Raw genomic sequence first — 22985 nt, 5'->3', positions numbered from 1 at the left:
TTATGCATGCACTGATGCGAACAAAATCCTCCTCTACTACAGTATGAGAGGCGTGATATAATGTTAACGTGTAAAACGAAACGACAACACAAGACTTACCTTCTTACCGTTCTTACGACTTTTATCTATATGATGCGCATGGAATACGAAATGTGGAATATACTGGGTTCATGTACTTTGTCTTGCGGTGTGAAGAAAGATAAGGTATTTGTACTTTGGTTGCGGAAGAGGAAGGAAAGTCATTCTTCCGTGGGGTGCATATGTGGCCTTGGCTGGAGTGGATTAGATGTTGTAATTGTTAATATTTTCTCTTTGGGCTGTTTCTTTTTCACCCGTTGCAGACCGGTTGTTGGATACATAGACATTCGTTTTCATGTCAAGTAGTGATTACATATACAGGATCACAGTGGACTAATAAATGTTGCAAGAGCTCTGACAAGTACATCATCCATCCGTCTAGACAAGAGCCGAGATCATCTCAGGAGAATAAAAAGTTGGCACATATTGCACATATCTACGCGTTGTGGCTGATATCATATAACAACAGGAGAAAAAAAAAAAAAAAGGAGAAAAATTAAGAACAGACAAATCGAGAAGGAGACCACCGTGTTCTACATTCAGAGTATTACCACTGCTCCCCCTGGACTCGTCACCCTCCCAACGATAGACTTTTCGATTAGGTGTATACACCGGCCCATCTACCGGGGGTTGTTGATGTAGTCAGCGAGGTTCTCGACGACGGTGGCGGCGTTGGTGGTCTGGACGGCCTCGCCGTGGTGGGCGACGAAAACGCAGGAGTTGGCCTTGACGATGACGATACCCTCCTTGCCCTGTAACGAGTGGGTTTGATTGTGATTAGTTCAGCTTGTCAGGATAAGGGCGGATATGACGATCCAACGCCGAAGGACTAGGAGTATTGGAAATGACCACGGGAAGGGGTAACCGTACCTTCTTGCCGTACACGCTGCGCTCGTCGGCCTTGATGGTAACGAACTTCTCTCCTCCGACGATGATACCGTTGGCAAAGGCGCTGCTGGGGTTCTTGAAGATGGCGGCGACACCGGTCAGCTCCTGCGGAGCGATCTGTACGACGGGGTCAACTCTGAGTTCCGTACGGAGAAGAGGGAAGGGGACGGGAATTATGGCCGGATGGTTGACTGCGCGCCGACCCGATGACGGGGGAATCATACCGTGAAGCCGGGGGACGAAGCCTCAACATCGGAGAAGTCATAGGCAAGGATGGCAGCCTTGTCAAATTGGCCGGATCCCATTAAGCTGGAAGGCGATGGTGGTTAGGATACATGCTGAGCTGGAGTGATATAGAGATGCATTGGAAGCGGGGTAGGGGCGGGATGGTGTATATACCTGGAATCGACATAGCCTGATCAAAACAAGAGTAAATTAGTTATCGAATACAGAAATGATAGTAGACAACAAGACAGACGGAGACTCCTGATGGGAGGAAGTAACGGTAAGCATACCTTGCCAGATAGCGGAGTGCTGACCCATGGTGACGGTGGTGATGGAAGTGGTGGGATAAACAAACGACGGAGATGGTCGGAGAGAAGAACGGAAAGGAGGAAAGGAGGAAAGTTCCCACAAGGCAGAAAGAGTAGGGGGGGGTAGAAGGCGGTCGTCCAAGGAAAAAAGTCGGACCAGGAAAGATGATAAGTTGAATACTATGTAGTTTGATGGACAGAAGGAGAGGTTGAGGAAAAGGAGGGGAAAGGAGATGAAGAGGGGGGGGGAGGCTTTAGTCAGAAAGAAGATGATGAGGTGAGGTGGGGGTTTCTGTTGGTCGCTGGCGCGCTTTCTCTCTCTTTTCCACTTCTCTTGCTCTCTTGCTCTCAATGCGCCCCGCCAAGCTCCATCAGACTAAAATGAGACTGATTGACTGATTGACTGCTTCAATCATTCGGGTTCTATATAGTTTCCTATAGGGTTTGTTCTACTACTCACTAGTTCCTACTGCTCAGCTCAATCTTTCTACTCCATTCAACATCTCAATAGTGCGAACCCTGATTGTCCCCTCATGCTCCCCTCTACGTCATTCCTCTCTTGCACCCGCGCCTGACCCGTGGTTTGGAGCTGTCTGTCTTGTCTATCTGTTTAGGCTTCCTGCGTGAGAGTCAACAGACTAGAGTGCAAAACAACGATGAGAGCCTTGGGGCGGTGGAGGGGCCAACACCAGGTCTCCATAATCTGAGGCAATTCGGAATAGCCTCCCTGCCATTGCGAATGCTAGACCCTGTTCAGTCCCACCGATGCTCTTACCGCCTCTTCTGTCTCTGCTCAAGATGTTGAAGAACTGAGACTTTTCCCTTTAGCGCAGGCTTGCAAATGAGCAGTGGCGAAATGCATGAGACCAGGTCGTGTGTTGAACATCAACTGCACGCTTCACGATGCACGCTGCAGCCTTCCGGCGTCTCTCCTCTTCTTGATTTCCGACCGCATTCGCTCCCGTTGACGGAGCCTCACAGATGATCGACTTAAGTCATGGGACCGGGCCACGTCAGATCAAGAGACCAGGGAAATTAGCCCTCGGGACAACCATTTGTTGGTCAGGCAGTCAGTCAGTCGCTTTGACAGCTGCAGACCTGCATTTGACATTCTTGTCGTACGTACTTATAGTCTTCATACCCACCGGTGCGCAGGAGCGAACGGCACGTGCGAGAGAGCACGGAATGAGTCTGAAACAGTCCCCTTTCGCTTGTAGCGCCCACGCGAGAATCTGTGACAAAACCCCCCCTTTACTGCAAGTACTCATGTATCAGCATCTTAGATCTCCATGATGAGAACAATGTTATTGGCTCCGAGAACTCAATCATGTCAGGACGATGTCCAACTGCGAACTCAACCCTGCGTCTGCCAAGCGTGTTCTTTCGATCCCTCTCGCCCATGGGATGAAGCCGTAATCAAAAGCTCAATCAATCAGATCCCGCGATAAGCATCTTCCGTGGCGCTTCGCAGATGCCACACATTTTCCGCCCGCGTAGCTCCTGTAACGCCTCCTAGACAATTTACTTCCAGCGCTCTCGTTGGTTCCTGAGTTCTGGCGCTTCGTCAGATCTTACTCAGTCCAAATCCCACTGATCATGGATCCAACAGAACAGTCTGACACTAACCAGCCCCTGCCGCTTGTTTCATTTAGGTGTTGCGCCGTCGGCCTCAGGCTCCACCCTGACAACGGCTTTGTCTGGCGCTTCTTTCTTTCCCTCAATTTACTGCTTCTCCTCCATCCCTCCTTTTCTCCCGACCATGACTGAATCTTCAGCTTCGTGACGGTTTAGTGGTATTGTTTCGGGCCTTCTGGAAGGCCGTCCATTCCTTTTTACATGCAAGCCTTCATGACTGGTTCTTGAAGTTCTCTTCTCCGACATTCTTTAACCTGTCATTCTTTTGCCGGTTTATATTACCACCTCCACTCTTTTATCTCTGCTTGACCTCACGGGCACTCACGGACCCTTCCTTTCTCATAACTAAGCAGCATATCCTTACTTTCTGGGGAAATCATCACAACCGGAACATTCACCATGGCTCTAGGTACATTTCGTGGAAGGTCGCGTACATTGCGCCAGCCAGAGGCTAGCTCATCGCCCGCTCAAAAGCACACAGACGCGCGGCCGCGCAAGAACTCCGGACATCACGAACCAAGCGCAAACTTGCCTCAGGACTCTGCGCGCCCAAAGACGGCAGAGCAGCAGCAGCAAAGGCATGTGCAGGATGCCAATCCTGGTTTTGATTTCCAGATCCCAAAAACCCCATCGAATGCCATGACTTCGCCAACGAGCCCGATCATCTCACCATCAGACGGCTTGATTGGTGTCGCACTAGGAAGCCCCCGCATGGTCGAGGTGCCAATCGCAATGTCGCAAGAGCAACAGTTCGGGAGGCCTCCGGAGGCCCCGGTGCGACCATCACTACAGCGCAAACCAAGCAAATGGAAGAAAATCGGAGGACTATTCAAAGCAAAGAGTGTATTGAGTGCACCTGTTCCTAGCCAACCCTTCTATCATGTTCAACCGACTACGGAGTGGCCAATGCCGGCTTCTGCAGTCTCCATTAACCGGCGCCAACCGATGCTCGAGGAGAGCCCCAAACTTGACGAGAAGCCAAAACTCGAAGAGGAGCCCAAGCCCAAACCCGAGGAAAGCCATAGGAACATGGCCGACCCCAGGCCTGATGTTCAACCCAGCCCCATCGAAGCCTGGCCATCCCTGGAACTGGAACCAACGCAGGAACCCACGGCCCTGAAGCACGAACAGCCGGAGAAGACTGCCATCCAGGAATCATCTCAAACCGTTAATACATCCTCGAACTACATGCCCCTGCTTCAGATTGATATTCCTGATATCCAACTGGAACGGTACAGTGTGATGTTTGGGGGGGTTCTGCAGAAGAACAGACCCCCGTCCTTGAACCGACGGAGCAAGACGTTGAATGATGCGGACACAGAAGAGGCGAAGGTAAGTTGTCCATGTCTGCTAAATGTGATTCGTCTAACAACCTGTTTCAGCAACCGTCGCCTCCGTCACCGGAAATTGTTCCTCCTTGTCGAAGGGCGACCTCACCAACGCGTTCACGGTCTAATTCTCCGAACTTCACACTGTTTCCCGCCACCCAAGTCAGCAAGGCTTCGAAGGTTCTCGGATCGCAAAACATACCGCGCGGCCCTAGCCCATTACACAAGACTCAGACATCATTAGCCGAGTCTCACCAAGAGGATGCGCCAAAAGATAAGAACCATCTCGTTCTCATGGTTCACAGTTCCCCGTCCTCGCACAAGCAACAGAGCTCCGTGTCGTCGTTCCTATCAGCAACATCTATCAGCTCCGAGGACGAAAGACTCCTCCTGCAGAAACTTAAGCCGGTGCGCAGCTACGTCGATGAGCGAGAGCCTGAATGGGAGATCATCAACAAGAAGTCCCCAACCACCAGCGAGCCTATGCCACCTATTCCTCCTGCCATCCCGCGGCCGAAGGCTCCTGCCACCCTAACGATCAACACGCAAGTGCCACCCATCAGGACTTCTGGTGATTCCCGAAGCGACGTCTCATCGCCCTTCTCTTTCGTCTCATCAGCCAAGTCGCCCAACACGCCGCGTAGCAGAACCCATCTTCCAGCGCGGTCTCCCACAGTCAGTCAGGCCAGCACCACCACCAGCGCCACCACTACCCCAATCGCCGCCCGCCGATTCCCACTCGGCGACGAGAGGAAGAACGCCAGCACATCAGACCTGAACAAGCCTCTCCCCACCGTGGAGATCTCCATTGCTCGATCTGTCTCCGTCTCCAGAGGCAAGGAGATCTCCATCGCTCGATCCGTCTCCGTCTCCAGGGGCAAGAAGCAAGTGATCGTCCCCATCCGGCCCCGGCTAGACCGCGCCAACACCACCGCCACGGATCGGGTCGTGGAAACCAGGATCGCTCGTCCGCCGCCTCGCCTTCGAGATGGTGGGGGCCTCAGCCCTGGGCCTGGAAGTACGCGAACCGTCCGTGTCGGCAACTTCATTTGACATTGCCCTTTCCCACTCGAGCTTTTACTCTAGTAGTCCATTCTTACGATCCTATGTCACACTCTTGGTTCATCTTCCAGTTGGCTCGATGACTTTTCTCTATCTCTTTTTTCTTTCTTAGCCGGCCTTCCTTTACAAGCGCAGGTAGCATATACCTCTATGCTTTGATAGCTTACTTCCATCCATTCCACGTGACATATCCCATTTCTTACTGTGTCAGATCGACATCTGCCCTTTTCAGTCATGCTGGGCTCGACAGTCCCCATCTTCATGTATCTTTTTTTATCCTTCTATTTTCATGTTTGTTGCCAAAATACCCCGCTCGGTATCCAGTCCAAGGCACGATCCGAGACCCTAGCCTTCTCAAATTAGATTTGATTTACAATTCCGAAATCTATTGCGCTGATGTTTCACGAGCACAAAGCCAAGAACCACCTCCAAATTCCGGCAAAACAACACCTGAAACTCTAGTCAAATTCGTTATTCTTTTCCAAGGCATCTACTGTATCACCAACCAACTTTTCCAAAATTGAGATACAGAGGAAAACCTCCTGTAGATCTAAGAGTATGTACAGAAAACGAAAAAAACTAAGGGATTATCTCTTGGCCCTTCTCAGGGATAGTGGATTCCGGCACGCTCTGCGTTTCAGCTCCCGTGGCGGCACCGGTCGGAACCTCCACCTGGGTCACTGTCCACTCCATGCCCGGGTACGAATCACTGATCACGCGCACGTTGACCTGCTTGGTACTCGGCGCCGCGGGGTTTTCGGAGAACTTAACCGAGGATCGGACTGTAAGTTGCTGCTGCTGCTGCCGCTCATTGGGTTTTCTGGCGATGCTGCCGCTGCCGCTGCTACTGTTAGAAGAGGGGCCAGCAGCGCCACGGCCACTGTTGTTTTTGTGATCATTCCTCTTTCCCCGCGGACCGGTTTGCCATGAAACACGTTTCAGGGCCAGCAGCTCCCCGTCCTGGCCATCGGGCTTTGCGCTGTAGATGAGCAGGAAGTACCCCTCAGTTTGGGGCTTGGGGAAGCGCGGGGCGTAGACCCGGCAGTCGCGGTCCATGGGGGCGTTTTTGCGGGCGATGGAGACGGTGATCCCGCGGGGCGTGATGGTGGCGATGGAGACGGCGAGGTTGGGGAGGTAGGCTGCGGCCTTGGCGAACTGGGCTTGCGACGCGGAGAGGCTGAGCTTGCGCGCCAGCGAGGAGATGGCGCCGGTGGGGAGGGCGGCGAGAGCGGCGAGTGTGGCCGGAAGGACGCTGCTGTTGTTCTTGGCGCCCTTGGAGTCGGTGGTATTGCTGATATCGACGCCGGGCAAGATCGACAAGGCCGAGTCCTCGGGCCAGCGGGCGGATTTGATGCCCTGGAGAAGGCTGATGAACATCTGGCAAGCGTGCGGGTAGCCCAGTTCGGCCATGACATCGATCGAGGCCTGGATGATACGGATGCCCTGGTCGAGGACGGAGGTCTGATCACCGACATAATCGGAGATTGGGAGGTCGATGCGCGACATATACGCCTGCAAGAGGAGGAAGGCTTTCACGTGCGGGTCCCAAAGGGGCAGGTCGCCCATCGAGTCGACGGAGAGGGGTAGGTGGTTCGCCAGTTCGGCGTTGATCAGGTCCTCGTTGTGCCGGACGGGCAGCTCGTCGAATTCGCTGGCGGAGCACATCCAACTCAGGACATCGTGGAAGGTGGGGTTGGGTTTGGCATGCGACATTAAGTAGCGGATAGTCTTGTGCGAGAGATAGTAGTAACTCATGATCTTGCCAAAGGGAGTAGGGTCAACATCGCCAGTGGCCGAGTCGAAGGCGACGCAGGATGATTCGGCAAGCTCGCTGAGGGACTGATCGACCAGGTCTATCATAAATTCCTGCGCTATAGCTTGAGCAGCCATGGTGTTGTGTTCCTCGGCCGAGATCTCGAGCCCGTAGTACGATGGGTTCTTGTGAAGACGCCGGAAGAAGAACGTCCAGGTCAGGTAATCCAGAGCGTCCTGTTTCGTGGTGATGGTTCCCGCAGACACTTCAGCACCCAAATGGTTGTCGAGGACCTTATGTAGAGTCGACTCAACAGGGAATCCGGTATGCAGGAAGTGCTTGTAAAAGGCTTTCTTTGCGTCCTGTGTGAAGATGCGGGCAATGCCAGATGTGTCGAACTGCGGACGTCCTGCACGACCCAGCATTTGCAATACATCCGTCAGGTCCATGTCCCTGTAGCCTTCGATCTTGGCATCGAAAAACTGGGTACCCTTTACGACGACAAGATGCGCAGGCAAGTTGACACCCCATGCGAGCGTACTTGTCGCCACCAGAATCTGGATCTTGTTGTTTGCGAAAAGCTCCTCGGCTAGTTGTCTGTCAGATTCAACCAGACCAGCATGGTGCAGACCGATTCCGAAGCTAAGTGCCTCTCGTAAAGCGTCATCCTTGACCCGAGTAAGGTTCAATTGCAGATCCTCTTCCGACATACGGACAAATCGTCGAGGATTATCTTCCATGCCACAGTAGTTGATCAGATCCTTGGCAGTGAGGCGAGTCTGTCGGCGGGAAGCAACAAATACGATAACCGGTTTGTCAGGAGAGTGATTCTTGATGGCCAAAAATGTCGGCCTGTTCATCGACTGCATGAGAGGGCAGAAGCCACGCTGCTCAGGGAATCCATCGATGTAAATCTCAAGAGGCACAGGGCGCACCGAGTGGCGGAAATTATAAAGACCTTCCTTGACGCCTAGCCAATTCGCGAGATCGCTAGCGTTTGCACAAGCAGTGGACATACCCATCAACCGCACAGAGCCCTTGGATTGAGAAGCAATGTAGTTCATTCGAGACACGATTATTTCGAGAATAGGTCCTCGATCACCGCCAAGCAAGTGGATCTCGTCGATGATCACCAAGCTCACCTTACGCACGTAGTCTCTGGTCTGCCAACTACGCGAGATACCGTCCCATTTCTCGGGAGTTGTAATGATGATATCCGCGTCTCGGATTGTCCGAGTATCAGGAGTGTTATCTCCGGTCAACTCTACCAGCTTGAGACCCATAGGGCCTGTGAGACGCTTCTTCCAGTCCTGAACTCGCTCACGCACAAGCGCTTTCATGGGCGCGATGTACACGACCTTGGAGCCGGGCTTCTCTCTGAAAGCCCACCACATAGCCAGCTCTGCGGCCACCGTCTTTCCACTACCTGTCGGTGAACCTAACAGAACATTGGCTGGGGTGTGATACAAGAGATGAAAGATTTGGGTTTGCATAGGGTTAAAAAACTGGAAGCGGTGTCCGTAGAGCTCTTCCAAAATTGGGTTCTTCAAGGCAGAGATAGGCAATGGTTGAAGGTTAAGTAGATCGGTGTACACACTCTCCGTATCGGGACGAATGAGATGCTGGAACGACACCGGGGTGACCGTCTCAGCACCCAGCCATCGATCCGAGATCGCGCGGACATAGATCTGGCTAGGCAACGGATCGGACAGTGGGATTGTGAAGTTCAACTCATGCTCATCATGCAACTTCTTTCGGCTCAGAATGAAGTACTCATGGTGGTAAATCTCGGATGTTTCCGAGTTCTCCACCCAGATCCAGTAAGATTCCGAGGCTCCATGGTGTCTGTCATTCCAGCTGAATTCTGGGTAGAGCAAAAGACGAATCCGCAAGACATCACGATTCAGCGGTGCAATCTCAGCTTCGACGCTTAGCGTAGGGAAGTTGTCCAGTAACTTTGCAAGCGTTCTACCCATCTTATGATTGTGAACCAGCTGTCCGATTTCGGCCGTTTCCATATCTCTTAAAGATTCAATAGCCGACGTTGGAAGCTTTTCGTCCAAGTTTCTAAGAATCGGTTGAGGAAGGTCAAATTGATGGAACGGATGGTCAAAAGGCCACATTTGTTTTTCGATCGATTTGCACATCGACAGAAGCACTTGACATTGGTAGCCCCAGCGTCTGTTCAGGGCTATCATGAACAGAGCACGACAGATACGAGCAGCATTTTGCGCCACATAGCCGGTATCAGAAACCAAGGCGAAATCCTCGATTCTAGCGCGGGAGATGTACGACTGGAGCAGAATGTTGGTCTTTGCATGAGGCGAGTCGTTTCCGCCCTCTACTTCTGTCTGGATAGCCTCGTCTCGTAGCCTGTTGAGTTCCTTCGACTCGCTCTCGCGCGCTTGTATGTTATCGAACTCACCGCTCATGCTAATCATGCTTAGCACATCAGCTTCAGTGGCACGTGGCCGCATCATGTTGTTGAATATCTCAATACTTGTCTGTAGGACATAGTACTGGCTTGCTATGCGGCCCACGTCCTTAGCTTTGAGGTCCTCCGTCTTTTCGTTGTATATAATCATTTGGCTCTTTTGAAGAACAAGTGCCGCTTGTATGATTAGCTGACGACGTCTCTGGACCAGCATCGGATCGTCGCGGATCTCAGCCCAGTCAATGCCGTAATTCCGGGGCTCGCGCAACATGCGAACAAACAGATACGAGTATCCCAGCCATTGCACAGCTTCTGCGACTGACGTGACCGTGCCCAGTGAGATTTCCGCATTCAGATTGTCCACGAGACGACTCGAGAACCTGGATTCGATCGGCTGCTGCGACGTTACTGCGGAGATGTAGTGGTTCAATTTATCGTGGGTGGTACAGATGAACCCAATACCAGTGTCCTGGAACTGGGGACGACCAGCACGACCAAAGATCTGCAATACGTCGAGGATGCCCAGGTCGACAAATTTACCCTCCTGTGGATTGTAGAGCTGGGTACCCTTGATGACCACTGCCGCGGCGGGAAGGTTGACACCCCACGCGAGTGTCGCAGTACAACAAAGCACCCTGATTAGTCCTTCGGAGAATAGACGCTCCATCAGGTTACGGTCACTTCGACTCATTCCTGCATGATGGGTCCCAAGCCCACCCGCGAACAATTCACGCAGCTCGCGAGCACGACTGCGTTTCACATCCGCCAAGCCGTTGGAGTATCCTTCTTCTTCTTGACAGCTGAAGAGGCCTTCACAACCCTCTTCGCTGGCCATCTGACGAAGCATCCGAGCAGTTAGGACAGTATCCTTTCGTGAGTGAACAAACACCATGACCTGATGTCCTCTCTCAAGCATATTGCGGACCTTCTCAAAGGCTACGACATCGATGTTCTCGCGCGACTGCTTAGAGCCAGGCTTCCCTTTGACACCAATGAAGTGCTGCTCTAGTGGTACAGGGCGGAAGGATCCATCGAAGTAAAACAGACCAGCCATTTTGTTGACTTTGAGGAAGTCTGCAACATCGATATAGTTGGGCAGCGTAGCGGACAGACCGACAATTCGAATGAGAGACTGTGTGCTTTCCACTTGACGCTGGGTACGTGCTACTAAGGACTCGATGACGGCACCACGCTCATCATGAAGCATGTGAACCTCGTCGATAATAAGCAGGCGCACCTTCTGTACAAGTTCCGTGTCGCCCGTACTCTTTCGGGTGACTACATCCCATTTCTCAGGGGTAGTGACGATGATCTGAGTCTCCACAATCTCTCGCTTGGTCAACTGCATATCACCGGTCAACTCGCGAACCTTGATGTTAAGCCAAGCGAGTCTCTTCCCCAGCTTCTCAGTGACTTCAGCTGCCAAAGCCTTCATTGGGGCCACATAGATAATCTTGAAGTCCTCCAGCTGCACCGCAAACTCGGTTGCATCTGGCTGCTCGATGGGGTTAGGGATAGTGTTCTTGCCAATAGCGTTCAGGATCGTTAGCATCGCGGCATCTGTTTTACCAGCACCAGTAGGAGCACAAATGAGCATGTTTTCATTCGTCCTATAAGCAACATCATAGAGCAGACTCTGCATGCGATTCAAGGTCTTGTAACCTCGGAAGGTGCCTTGGCAAAGACCATCCATGGATGCTATTGGCACCAGCTTCTGACCGGGAAACAAGCCGCCCGTCTTGGACGCGGGGACTTCGATCTCGGTGTACTTCTTTTCTTCAATTTGCTTACTACCCATCGGCAGCCCATACCTCTTCCCTCCAAGGGAAAGCACGTTTCTGGATTCGTGCATCTTGAACACATGAGGATAATGCGGTTCGGTCCTTGTCTGTGACTCCAACAGTGGCGCATGCTTATGCTCGTAATCCTGCTGTCGCAGTGCTTGCTCGCGCTCCGCCCTGGTTTGGAGTCTCCCAGAGAACAGACCATCTGTCTGGGCCTCTGTGCGTGCATGGGAGTGCGCATTCGAGATGATCTCCGACCGGTGAGCGATCAAGTCGATGACAAAATCCAGATCGTCGAACCCGACGATTTCGGCCAACGACATCTGGAGTTCGTCATCTCCACTATCGGTGGCCAGCGCAGCTGTGATCTGCTGTGCAATGTCGTGTGCCTCGAGGCCGGGTTTGTTGGAGGCGAGGCTGTGGCACTTCTGCTCGAGCCATGTCTGATCGTATGCCGATGTTAGCGGAGCGGAGGGGAGACCATCAAAATCATCGTATCCCTCGCTAGATTCATCGTCTGAGCTGATGATATCCCAGATGTCGTCGTCGATGGTTCCAGGCGATGAATAATCATCTTCAAAATCCAGCTCCAGGTCACTTCCGTAACTGGGTTCCTTGGCGGGGTCTGAGGGGAGCTTCAGATCGGCGATAGCCTGGCGCATGGCTGCCAGCTGAGTGAGCCATTGCGACTCGATGAAGCCAGTGCCATCCATTTGGACGAGTGAGACGCAGATTAAGAACGAGCTTCCAGCACCCCAAACTCAAAAAAAAGGCGAGAGTGAGAAGTGAGTGGTGAGTGGTGGGATGAGCCCGGCTGGTGGGCGATGACGGAAGTACCCGGCAGAATAGCCACCGCCTTGCATCGCTATGGAGCCGGGCGGTGAGCCGAGTCTACTTGTATTAGTTAGGATTATGGATACTAGGTAGCAAAGAAACGACGTCTCACTTATGAATATTACTCAGCAATTCAACTTGCACAGCATTGGTATCGGTGACAATGGCCGGCGTAAGTCAAGTGCAGAGCCGATGAAAGATGGTCAGATTCCAGACCAGTCTGATGTAGTATGGAATTGTGGATTGATAATCCGGATAAAAAAACTGCTTACCTAATTTGAGCGGTGCCGATAGTCGGGGAATTCTTGGGGCATTGATTGCCTCCGGCCGGTTTTAATGCAGCTCAGATGGCGTCAGAACATTTCTGAATGGTCCAATTGTCGTCCCTCCAGCAGCCCCTTTGTATACTTTTCTCTCGCGATAACTCTGTCATTTGCCCGAGTGACTTGCTGATTGGTGATCATATACGAAACATAGACTACTCATACGTGTACTAGACCTGCTCTCGGTCTTTGCCGGCATTCCCCCCACCCACCCACCCAGTGCCAGTGCCATTTCTGCCCCTCCACCTCGGCGTCTGACCTCAACCTTTTCCCCTCCCTTCTCTTCTTCTTCTTTCTCCTCCTCCTACTCCTCCCAATGCGCACCTGTCCTTCTCTCCGTTCCCTCCCAGCTCAGGTACTTAAGAACCGGCTCTCTCACGGCTCCTCTCCGTTTGTCCGTTCATCCCAGATCGCTGCTGTTTCTCTGCCCAACCCCGGCAGCAAAAGCATCACCACAGCTTCCCACCCGAACGCCGTCGTCAGTCGCCGAAACGTGCTGGCTACCCTTCAGCGACCTACCCTGACCACCGTCGCACGTCTCACCTCTCTCACTCGGCAATTCTCCTCGACCGCGACTACAGCTGATTCCAGCAATATGGCTCCCGTTGAGGTTCAGCAGTACGACTACATCGTCCTGGGCGGTGGAAGTGGTGGCAGTGGTAGCGGACGCCGCGCCGCTGGCTGGTATGGCGCGAAGACCTTGATCGTGGAGAGTGGTCGCTCCGGCGGTACCTGTGTCAACGTTGGGTGAGTTCAACCTACGGCCTACTTGTCCGTTAATTTGGGAGCTGCTAACCACGGTCTCAATCCCTCCAGCTGTGTCCCCAAGAAGATGACCTGGAACTTCGCCTCGGTCAACGAGAACCTGCACGCGGCCAAGCACTACGGCTACACGGTGCCGGAGGACGTGAAGATCGACTACAAGTACTTCAAGGAGCGGCGCGACGCGACGATCCAGCGGCTGAACGGGATCTACGAGCGCAACTGGGGCCGCGAGGGGATTGACCTGGTGCACGGGCGGGCGGGCTTCGTGGAGCCCAAGGTGATCGAGGTGACGCTGGAGGACGGCCGCAAGGCGCGGTACACGGCGCCGCACATCCTGATCGCGACAGGCGGCCGGCCCAGCATCCCAGACATCAAGGGCGCCGAGCACGGCATCACCAGCGACGGGTTCTTCGAGATCGAGGAGCTGCCGCCCAAGATCGCCGTCGTCGGGGCGGGTTACATCGCCGTGGAGCTGGCCGGCGTGATGGGCGCCGTCGGCGTCGAGACCCACATGTACATCCGCGGCCAGGAGTTCCTGCGCAAGTTCGACCCGATGATCTCCAAGACCATGACCGAGCGCTACGAGTCCGTCGGCATCCACATCCACAAGGGCCACCAGGGCTTCAAGGAGGTCCAGCTCCTCCGCGACGGCAAGGGCAAGGACAAGCTGCTCAAGCTGGTCCACCACGACGGCTCTGAGACCGAGGTCAACGAGCTGCTGTGGGCCGTCGGCCGCGTCCCCGAGGTCGAGGACCTGCACCTGGACGTCCCCGGCGTCAAGCTGAACGAGAACGGTCACGTCGTCGTCGACGAGTTCCAGAACACCAGCGTCGACGGTGTCTATGCTATTGGTGATGTCACCGGCCAAGCCGAATTGACTCCTGGTATGTCTTCACTCTCCCCCAAAACCCCAAATAAACTAATATAAAACAAGTCGCCATCGCCGCCGGCCGCCAACTCGGCAACCGCCTCTTCGGCGGCCCCGAATTCAAGACCGCCAAGCTCGCCTACGACAACATCCCCACCGTCGTCTTCTCGCACCCCGAGGTCGGCACCGTGGGTCTCACCGAGCCGGAGGCCCGCCAGAAGTACGGCGACGACCAGATCAAGATCTACCACACCCGCTTCACCGCCATGTACTACGACCTGTACCCGGCGGAGGAGAAGAAGCAGAACCCCACCGAGTTCAAGCTCATATGCGCCGGCCCCGAGGAGAAGGTCGTCGGTCTGCACATTTTGGGCCTGGGCTGCGGCGAGATGCTCCAGGGTTTCGGCGTCGCCGTCAAGATGGGCGCCACCAAGAAGGACTTCGACAGCTGCGTCGCCATTCACCCCACCAGTGCGGAGGAGTTGGTCACCCTGAGATAAACCCCCTTAAATCTTCGTGTGTGTATAGTAGAGCTGGATAGGCATTAGAATCAAAGAATACTCAAGATTCACACAACACAATGGTTTATGAATGAATGAATGAATGAATGAGAATTCGAGGGGATTCCTTTTTTTTCTGTTTAGAAAGACCAAAAGGGTAGGTTTATATACTCCATTACTTCATTGATATGTCCATCTAGGAAGGGAGCGATACAGAAAAAAATCTTTTGAAACACAGCCTGCTGTGCCCAATTCCTCCCACCCACTCCACCCCACCTGCCGCAGTGGACACCTTGTATATGTATAGCTGTTATGTACAAATAGTATGAATCGTCCCGCCATTCGCTTTATAAACACCGTAAACGAAAGGGAGTATAAATTGCAAAGTCGAAAAGTCCGAAACGCTCTCTTACAAAAAGAAAGTGACACGCTAAGAATGAGGCGCGAGAAAAAGGACTGCTGAATCCTGCCCACATCGCTTGTGATAAGGACCAACAACATCTTGCAATAGGTGATAAGCTTTGAACGAGATATAATGATTTAGAGATAATGGCTTAGACACGCTGAGATCGCTGGGAACGCAGAGTCGAGTGCCGGCGGATGACTCCATCACCCTGCATCGAGTGCCTAGGGTAATGATCCCGGGGACCATGGCCCGTGGTGGCGCTCTGCTCCGGCGGATTCCGCGGCTGGGTCTGGTCGCGGTCACGGTCAATTGACATCTGGCTGAGACTCGAGGCACGGCGACGCATACGTTTCTCCGCGTCGGCGATTTCGTTCTGGTTGAGCGATTCCGAGGGGAGCAGAATGGCGCGGTCCAGAGCGTACGGTAGACCTCTGTGGCGGCCACGGATTTGCATGGCCATAATGACCAGTTTTGAAAGCACGTGGAATTCAGCGGAGAAGGATGCGTTGATCCCAGGGTATCCCAAGGACATGCCCACAGTGCCATACGCGGACACAACCTCGAACAGCACAGACCAGATCTGAAACGAGTAGTCGTCCTGCGCTTCGAGGCGCCCGCCTTCCACGATGGTAATAATGAAGAGCCCCAGGAACACGTACCACAGATCGAAACTCAGCTGCTTCCGCAAGTGAGCGCCGATGTAGCTGGGTGCCGTCTGCTGAGTATCATCACCCTCATCTTCATCCCCATTGCCATAAATCCCTAGACTCTTCTCCTCGTACACGTTGGTGCGCCGCAGGGAGATGGCGATTGGAAACACGGAGATATACATCATAACCAGGTACGACACCTGAACCGCGGGGTGCAAGTCTGAAATCGAGACAACCGTAAAACCAGCGGTACGCGTGCAGATTGCTTGGAATAGACCATCTAAGACCCGAAGACCTGGCGACAAGGACGTAACGGTTGAGTCGTTCAGCTAGTGCACTTATTAGTGTGATTCAATATTTGGTGGAAGTGACAACTCACATCAAGAATGATGAAGAAGACCAGGTCGATTCCATTCAGCAGCACCAATATCGCAAAGAGCCACCAAGTAGCGTTTCGGGGAAAGAGGAGGGTAAAGCATCGGCGGGGATGATCAAGGAGAAAGCGCAATTCTTCCCACAGGGGTGTTTCCGCACGGACGACCTTGGACGAGACCCAGATGATGAACCGCAACATACATGGGAACCCGGTGTTTCCGATGACAACCAGAAAGCCCAGGAGCAACAGTGGGAATATGGCGCCTTGAAAGGATGCCATCGAGTCTGGGGTAAGACTGAAGCCCACGTCGTTGAAGGCCGACTGGGCCACAAAGATGGCCCACCATGGACGGCCCTGACCATCCTGCTCGACCACCGACCCCCAATGAGTGGTCATGATCCACGGGACCATGCAAATTATGCCCAAGAGATGAAACAGAACATAGTATGAGATTAGCACCACCGCCAAGGTCTTCAGTGCACGGTATTCAATACCACCCAGCTCGTCTCGTTGTTCCTCGGTCAAATCGACGAAGTTGGAATTACGAGCGACAGTGGCATTCCAGCTCAGATAAGGCTGCGTAGGCCGCTCCCGCTCCTGTGTCAGGGATCGGAAGACACTGCTGAACGTGGGTCGCCGTGTTGTAGATCGGGCTAGTGGTGAGTTATCCGGATCTTCCTTCGTCTCCTTGAACGTTGGGCGCGAGTCCATGCGGGGAAAGGTCTCGTTCCTCGTCCGCGTGCGAAACATCTCGGGCTCGTTGATCGTGATATGGGGACCGTCCATCCGGCGAGAACGAGAATCCTCTTCCTCGTCCCCATCCTTGTTCCTGCCCTCCTCTTCATCCTCCTCGGATCCATCCCTGGTATCACCCGGACTCCGTTCTCCGCCGGAGTCGTTCGCCGTGGGTTTAGCGAGTGCTTCCATATTCTCGTCTTCTTCTAGCACCTGCGGCACACCGCCCCGATCATACTCCCGAGGACTTGGGATCCGCAGGGCCCCTTTATTCCTCCGCTGGTTTTCCAAGAATGCGATGTGATGTTCGGGGCTGAGTTGCGCGGGAACGCGCAGACTCCCCACCCCATTTCCCAGCCCAAACGCTAGTTTCCGCGCGAATGTAGCCTCTGAATCTCCCGCGTTGTTCTCATCATTTCGTCGAGTGGTTGGCGATGCCGGTGGCGAGCTGTTCTCCTCGGGAGACTTGATACTATGACTTCGCGAGCGGACCCGACCTAACGTATTCCGCAGCACCACGATAGGTCGGTTACCAACGCCAGCTTCCTCCCGATCATAGCTCGTCCCATTCTTGTCGTCAGTCACAGTGCGTTGGCGGGAGCGAGTGTAGCGAAGGGCTCGAGCATCGCGGACGACGTGCTGGAAGCGTTTTTCGAACCAGTAAAGCCGGACAAAGACGAGGACGGTGTTGATAAAGATGGGGGTAGTCAGCATAGACGCCACGTACAGGAATACCTGCTGATAGGTGTACAGAGTATTCAGGTCGACGGTGTTGAGGCCGCTCTGGGTAGATGCACTAGTGGAGAGAAATATGGCATCGATATAGGCGAGACTGGTACCGGGGTAGATGATAACCGAGGTGAGGATTATTGTAGCGAAGATGTACATATAATGGATGAGAATATAGTTCAGGCGCAAATTCTTCACCCAGGGAATGCGCGAGGTGACGGTATTCGCCCATCGCAAAATGGAGGAAAACATCCTGCGATGTGACCGCACGGAGCTCGCTCCGTCAAAGGAAAGTTAACGCAACAGAGGGGGGGGGATCGTCAGTCAAGATGTCAAGAATCTCGGAGAAAAGTATCTAGAAAATCCAAGGGATAACAAGACAGGAGGAGGAGGGGAAAGCCGGGGGGGGACGAGGGTTGGGATTCGAAATCGGGGAATCTGCGGTTGCCTGCCGATCGGTGACGACGAGGGGAGAAGAAGGGGGGGCAGCGAGAGAAAAAGGCGCAGGGCCAGAAGCGGAACTGCTGTAGGTCAAAGACCCACGATGGCAGCTAGTCGGGGCAAATGGAGCAAGTCAAGCATTATTTAGTGAGTAACGGAGAAAGTTAGGCCGGGACAAGATGAGTTTAGTTTAGTTGAAGATTGGGAGGAGGAGGAGGAAGAAGAGGATGGATGGATGATGGAGTGTTTGGAGAAGTCGGAAAGAACAATGCAATCTATGACAAGGGCGGAACAGCCGACCCCAGACCAAAAAATTTAAATTAGATAAAGCAAAAGATAATATATAAATGAATAAGAAATAAGATGAAAGTCGCCGCCGCCGCCATGGATCAATCTTCAACCGCAATTGACGAATCACTGCCTCGCTGTATCATTTTGTTTTTGTTTTTAGCTGAGTATGTTTGCTTTTTTTTCAATTTCCACTAATGCAACCTCGCAGAAAAAGAAATCATTTGCAAATCATGATGAGAAAAGAATTTTATCTTCTTTCTATCTGTAGATACCTTGGCTGAGTCCGTCGTCAACAAGGACAAAATCGTTTACGGAGCAGAACCGGAGGAGGAGAAAATGCCGCAAATGGCAGGCAAATTCCCTGGTTCTCAGAACGCCGTTCTCACCGTGCGTTCCTGAGATTAGTTCCAGGTTCCCTGAACGCCCTGACAGTTTTTCTCCCATTGTCTCCAGAAGTGGAGAGCTCGAGTTTTTCTTATGCGCCATTTTTTGCTTTTTTTTTTCTGTTCCAGTACCAATCAGTGCTGCGACTGGGAAAACGCCTTCTATTCAAGCTGCCGGAAACAGCCCCATGCCTGCAATGTGCCGCATCCGATAAAAGCAAAAGACTGCGCGACAGTAACAAAAAAACGACGATCTCCAGGCCAGATCCTGCATCATCGAAATCTAGGCCCTGTCACCGCACAATGATCAAAGCCTCTCTCGTGTCGTCAATTTATGATATGTAACAAACTCAATCTGTTTGCCCCCCCTTCAGTAACTCCGAGGCAGCTGCAAAACCTTCTCGCTCACGTAGTTCAAGATCATCTCCCGACTGACTGGTGCGATTCGAGGGACTAAACACTCGCGTAGGTAGCGCTCCACGTCGTACTCCATCGCGTAACCCATTCCACCGTGGCTGAGCACCGCCCGCTCACACGCGGTGAAGGCCGCCTCGGCCGCCAGGTACTTCGCACTGTTGCAGGCCACTCCCACCGAGTGCGCGGGGATGCTCTCGTCCTGTCGCGATGTATCGTAGAGACGCGCCGCATGGTAGGTGGCCAGCTTGGCCGCCTCGAGCTTCATGTACGCATCCGCCAGCGGGTGCGCGATGCCCTGGTTCTGGCCGATCGGCCGGCCAAAGACAACTCGCTCCCGTGCGTACTGCGCTGCTCGCTCCAGCGCCGCGTAGCCCAATCCCAAGGCCTCGCCGGCCAGCAGACACCGTTCCGCGTTCATGCCGTGCAGGATATTACGGAATCCGTCATTCTCCTGCCCGATCAGCGTCTTCGCCGGGATGGTATACTGATCGAAGAACACCTCGTTAGCGTCCACCGCGCGGCCACCCATTTTCTTGATCTTGCGCATGTCTAGACCGGGGTGATCGCGGTCCAGGTCGATGCAGAACAGCGACAGGCCTTGGGTCGGCTTGGCCACCTCCTCCAGCGGTGTAGTCCTCGCTAGAAGGATCATCTTCGCGGCCACCTGCGCACAGGTGATCCAGATCTTCTGCCCGGTCACCGAGTAGGCCTCACGAGAGGGGATCTTGGTCGCCAGCGTCTTCAGCTTCAGCGTCTCCAGACCGGTATTCGGCTCCGTCACACCGAAACACGTCCGCCACGTGCCGTTGATGATCTTGGGGATCGTCTCCTCCAGCTGCTCACGCGTACCGAACCGAGCCAGCGGTTGTGTCGCATACACGTTAGCGTGGATGGCCTGGGCGCCGGCCATACCTGCGCCCGATTGAGTAATGGTCTGCATCATCATCGTTGCTTCCGAAATGCCTGTCAACGCCTTGTTAGTAAAATGAGACCATCAGCCAGGGTAGAAGATCAACTCTTCATACCGAGCCCAGCACCCCCCAGTTCCTCTGGCAGCGCAATGCCTAGCCATCCGTCCTGCGCGAGGGCGGCGTGGAACTCCTTTGGGTCGCGCTCATTCTGATCACACTCTTGCCAGTAGGTGTTGGGAAATCTGGCGCAGACGGCCGATACGGCATCTCGGACAGTCAGTTGGTTCTCGGTGAAGCCAGTCAGTTCCATCAACGGGCGTGTGGTAGTAGTGGAGAAGCCGCAGCGGGCTGGACGTCGGAGGAGGGATCCTCGCAGGGCCCTGCCAAGATAGAGTCTTCGGGCTAGCCCATGCATACGAGACATTGTGAATTGAAGCTAAGAATTGACTGTGTATCCTGCTCTTCGGGCATAAGCAATTTAAGTCGACAGCAAGTGGCATAGTTGGAATGACGTGCCTGATTAAGTAGTTGGAGATCATCCTGACCCGGCATAGAATTACCCGCCACCTGCAAATAGCCTTCTCCCAGCCATATAGCCGAGGAGTCGCCCTTTCAATAAGGTTGCAATTATCATGACTTTCCGAGAATGTCTCTATGTGATTTCTCGCAAAAATATGTAGCTCATAGCTATAGAGCTTGTATTCATTACAGGAGGTAAGTGCATCTTAAAGTGCTACTCCTCCAGCGGTCGTGGTTTTGCCATTTTTCAGAATATATAGTTGCCGTTCCGACTGCTGCCATGACCGGTTCGGCTCCGCAGCACAAAAAAGCTGTTTGACCAGACGACAAGACAAGGAACCGAAGCCGTTCACACTTTGCAATGCAGTAGGACTCAAGACCAAATGCTATATGCACTCATCAATTCGGTGAGGAAGCTGAAGTCTGATGTAGACTATGAAAAGGGTATTCGCTGAGCCAATATAAGGTTTGATGCTCTATTCCTCTCTATAGAAATAATCTAGATCTAATGTATTGATCGTGTCGGTCGTGTCTTCGTTTTTAAAATGAGAAATGGAATACTTTAGTATAGCATCCACAATGGAAAAACAGTCGTGATGCCGATTGAAAGAACGACAGACATTCTCTCATACGCGGACATGGTGCCATGGAGCCAGATCTTGGAGTGAGGCAAATCTCATGACAACTCAGAACCGAATACCACACCTGACGCGGTTAATAGAAGCATGTGGAAACCTCCAGGGGCTGCGAGCCGATATGTATTGACGGTCCTTGACTGTGACCGACAATACGAGTCTCAGTATAAACCACCAAGCTGCTCCTCTAACGGTGAACGCCGATGTGGTGGGCGCAATATGACTGCATCGCATGGCCACCATCTCGCTAAGGTTGCGGTGTAGTAACACTCTAGTCGATTGCAATGCACAATCAAGACTCGTTCTTCTCACTGTCAGCAGCAGCAGCCTTGTCAGTCTTGACAAAGTGTCCCTGAATCCAGGAACGATACATCTTGATCTTGCGCTGACGATTGACAATCAGTCGGTTGTCGACAGCCAACTTCTGTACTTCGAAGACTCCTAGCTGTTCAGTGGCAGTTGTCTCTTCAGTAGCAGCGGCTTCGTCAGTGGCGGTGCTGTCTGCCTCAGCCACAAGTCCCTTAGGCAGTCCCTTCTCCGGTGTCCACTGACCCCACATTTTCTCAAGCTCGTCCCGGTCAAAGAAATACACGCGCGTACCATCGCCCCGAATATAAAAGTTCTCGCCCATGTACCGGCCCTTCTTGAAACGGACCTGAGCAAGGTCACCTCGTCCGTAATCGCGGAACAGAATCTTTCCACCTGGCTTCAAGACGCGGTAGATGTTACGGATAGCCTGTTCCCACTGATTGGGGGCCAAGGCAGAGAAGATGAAGATGAGGACAACGACATCAACGGATCCTTCCGCCACGTTAGGAGGCAGCGAACCGTCCCCAGTAGCACTCACATCCCACACGTCCGCTGTGATGTGCTTGGTGTCATATTTAGGACTGTCACGGATAACCTGAACAGCAGTCTTGGAGAAGTCACAAGCATGGACCATCAACTCCTCATTTTCATTGTTTTCCAACAGGGGAAAAGCGGTGTTACCGGCGCCTGCACCGACCTCCAACACGACCTGCTTGCCCGCATTCGCCCGAGTCACTTCGTCGAGAACCGGGAATTCCTGGCGCAGCCATTTGCGGTTCTTGAAAAAGTTGGACGTGTTGTTCTTGTAAAAGAGGTTCCACCACTTAGCCGGGTCGGCGTTGAAGCGATTCCTGTCAAACTCCGATACGGGGGCGTCGCGCTGCTTAGCATACTGTTCCTCAGCGAATGCCTTGAACTCGTCATCGGGCTCCACGTGATCCCATGCGTTGAACTCGAAAACATCATCTCCTTGCTCCAGGTACCGAGAGCCGAACTGGAAGGGGTCACTGCGCTTCATGTTGTTGGACGGGTCGTGCGACCGGTGCGGGGGCATTGTCGGGGGCGTGACGGACTGCAGAAGAGTCGCGATGTCGTCGGACGGCGGGGGGATCGGAACGGGAGACATTTTGACAAAACGTGGCCCCAGTAGAGAGCAGACTTGCGAGAAAGGCGAGAAAATCAACGAGCTGGGGTGGTTGTCGCAACGACCTGTCTGACCGAGGGGGAGAAAATCTTCCTTGAGAAAGGCTCAATCGGGAAGGCAATCCGTGGGGAGTGCAAACCTTGCAAATGATAAGCGACTATCATGTGATTGTACCCCACGTGCAAGCCTAGGTGCCTGATTGTGGCCTGAGGTTACAGCACCTGAAGGGGTGCACTATCAGGAACAGGGTCCCG

At 53.3% G+C, this 22985-nt stretch overlaps 7 protein-coding genes across 7 annotated transcripts; 2 read left to right on the top strand and 5 right to left on the bottom strand.

The window, feature by feature from the left end:
• Positions 1 to 551: 551 nt before the first annotated feature.
• pfy1 (profilin) lies at positions 552 to 1881 on the bottom strand. Its single transcript, XM_025634267.1, has 5 exons — positions 1482 to 1881; positions 1366 to 1381; positions 1191 to 1275; positions 949 to 1083; positions 552 to 830 (listed from the first exon to the last, which is right to left on the bottom strand). The coding sequence occupies exons 1-5, from the start codon at positions 1507 to 1509 to the stop codon at positions 699 to 701; spliced, it is 396 nt and encodes a 131-aa protein (XP_025495743.1). The 5' UTR covers positions 1510 to 1881; the 3' UTR covers positions 552 to 698.
• Positions 1882 to 3241: 1360 nt separating this feature from the next.
• On the top strand, positions 3242 to 6011 carry BO82DRAFT_389224 (uncharacterized protein). The gene is made up of 2 exons (XM_025638439.1): positions 3242 to 4466; positions 4517 to 6011. The coding sequence occupies exons 1-2, from the start codon at positions 3534 to 3536 to the stop codon at positions 5513 to 5515; spliced, it is 1932 nt and encodes a 643-aa protein (XP_025495742.1). The 5' UTR covers positions 3242 to 3533; the 3' UTR covers positions 5516 to 6011.
• BO82DRAFT_429063 (RNA helicase SLH1) lies at positions 5862 to 12489 on the bottom strand. The gene is made up of 2 exons (XM_025640499.1): positions 12442 to 12489; positions 5862 to 12386 (listed from the first exon to the last, which is right to left on the bottom strand). Exon 2 carries the CDS (start codon positions 12206 to 12208, stop codon positions 6104 to 6106), a length of 6105 nt encoding a protein of 2034 aa, XP_025495741.1. The 5' UTR covers positions 12209 to 12386; positions 12442 to 12489; the 3' UTR covers positions 5862 to 6103.
• Positions 12490 to 12861: 372 nt separating this feature from the next.
• On the top strand, positions 12862 to 15040 carry glr1 (glutathione-disulfide reductase GLR1). The gene is made up of 3 exons (XM_025638438.1): positions 12862 to 13399; positions 13469 to 14301; positions 14352 to 15040. The coding sequence occupies exons 1-3, from the start codon at positions 12969 to 12971 to the stop codon at positions 14783 to 14785; spliced, it is 1698 nt and encodes a 565-aa protein (XP_025495740.1). The 5' UTR covers positions 12862 to 12968; the 3' UTR covers positions 14786 to 15040.
• BO82DRAFT_162670 (potassium ion transporter) lies at positions 14926 to 18099 on the bottom strand. Its single transcript, XM_025630271.1, has 2 exons — positions 16221 to 18099; positions 14926 to 16170 (listed from the first exon to the last, which is right to left on the bottom strand). The coding sequence occupies exons 1-2, from the start codon at positions 17931 to 17933 to the stop codon at positions 15340 to 15342; spliced, it is 2544 nt and encodes an 847-aa protein (XP_025495739.1). The 5' UTR covers positions 17934 to 18099; the 3' UTR covers positions 14926 to 15339.
• Positions 18100 to 18708: 609 nt separating this feature from the next.
• BO82DRAFT_350873 (acyl-CoA dehydrogenase family protein) lies at positions 18709 to 20468 on the bottom strand. The gene has a single exon (XM_025634266.1). It carries the CDS (start codon positions 20157 to 20159, stop codon positions 19167 to 19169), a length of 993 nt encoding a protein of 330 aa, XP_025495738.1. The 5' UTR covers positions 20160 to 20468; the 3' UTR covers positions 18709 to 19166.
• A 631-nt stretch (positions 20469 to 21099) lies between these two features.
• BO82DRAFT_350870 (tRNA(Thr) (cytosine(32)-N(3))-methyltransferase) lies at positions 21100 to 22979 on the bottom strand. Its single transcript, XM_025634265.1, has one exon. The coding sequence runs from the start codon at positions 22711 to 22713 to the stop codon at positions 21571 to 21573; it is 1143 nt and encodes a 380-aa protein (XP_025495737.1). The 5' UTR covers positions 22714 to 22979; the 3' UTR covers positions 21100 to 21570.
• Positions 22980 to 22985: the final 6 nt, after the last annotated feature.

The sequence above is a fragment of the Aspergillus uvarum genome (genome assembly GCF_003184745.1).
Source record: "Aspergillus uvarum CBS 121591 unplaced genomic scaffold BO82scaffold_6, whole genome shotgun sequence".
In the NCBI taxonomy this organism is placed as follows: domain Eukaryota; kingdom Fungi; phylum Ascomycota; class Eurotiomycetes; order Eurotiales; family Aspergillaceae; genus Aspergillus; species Aspergillus uvarum.
This window is presented reverse-complemented; position numbering and strand designations above follow the sequence as displayed.

Coding starts and splice junctions, on each gene's coding strand:
- pfy1 (XM_025634267.1), bottom strand. CDS start 1,509: ATGGGTCAGCACTCCGCTATCTGGCAAG. Junction 1,084..1,190: donor CTTCGTCCCCCGGCTTCACG/GTATGATTCCCC, acceptor CCCGTCGTACAG/ATCGCTCCGCAGGAGCTGAC. Junction 831..948: donor GCAGCGTGTACGGCAAGAAG/GTACGGTTACCC, acceptor CACTCGTTACAG/GGCAAGGAGGGTATCGTCAT.
- BO82DRAFT_389224 (XM_025638439.1), top strand. CDS start 3,534: ATGGCTCTAGGTACATTTCGTGGAAGGTCGCGTACATTGCGCCAGCCA. Junction 4,467..4,516: donor CGGACACAGAAGAGGCGAAG/GTAAGTTGTCCA, acceptor AACCTGTTTCAG/CAACCGTCGCCTCCGTCACC.
- BO82DRAFT_429063 (XM_025640499.1), bottom strand. CDS start 12,208: ATGGATGGCACTGGCTTCATCGAGTCGCAATGGCTCACTCAGCTGGCA.
- glr1 (XM_025638438.1), top strand. CDS start 12,969: ATGCGCACCTGTCCTTCTCTCCGTTCCCTCCCAGCTCAGGTACTTAAG. Junction 13,400..13,468: donor GGTACCTGTGTCAACGTTGG/GTGAGTTCAACC, acceptor CAATCCCTCCAG/CTGTGTCCCCAAGAAGATGA. Junction 14,302..14,351: donor CCAAGCCGAATTGACTCCTG/GTATGTCTTCAC, acceptor ATATAAAACAAG/TCGCCATCGCCGCCGGCCGC.
- BO82DRAFT_162670 (XM_025630271.1), bottom strand. CDS start 17,933: ATGTTTTCCTCCATTTTGCGATGGGCGAATACCGTCACCTCGCGCATT. Junction 16,171..16,220: donor TCTTCTTCATCATTCTTGAT/GTGAGTTGTCAC, acceptor TAAGTGCACTAG/CTGAACGACTCAACCGTTAC.
- BO82DRAFT_350873 (XM_025634266.1), bottom strand. CDS start 20,159: ATGATGATGCAGACCATTACTCAATCGGGCGCAGGTATGGCCGGCGCC.
- BO82DRAFT_350870 (XM_025634265.1), bottom strand. CDS start 22,713: ATGTCTCCCGTTCCGATCCCCCCGCCGTCCGACGACATCGCGACTCTT.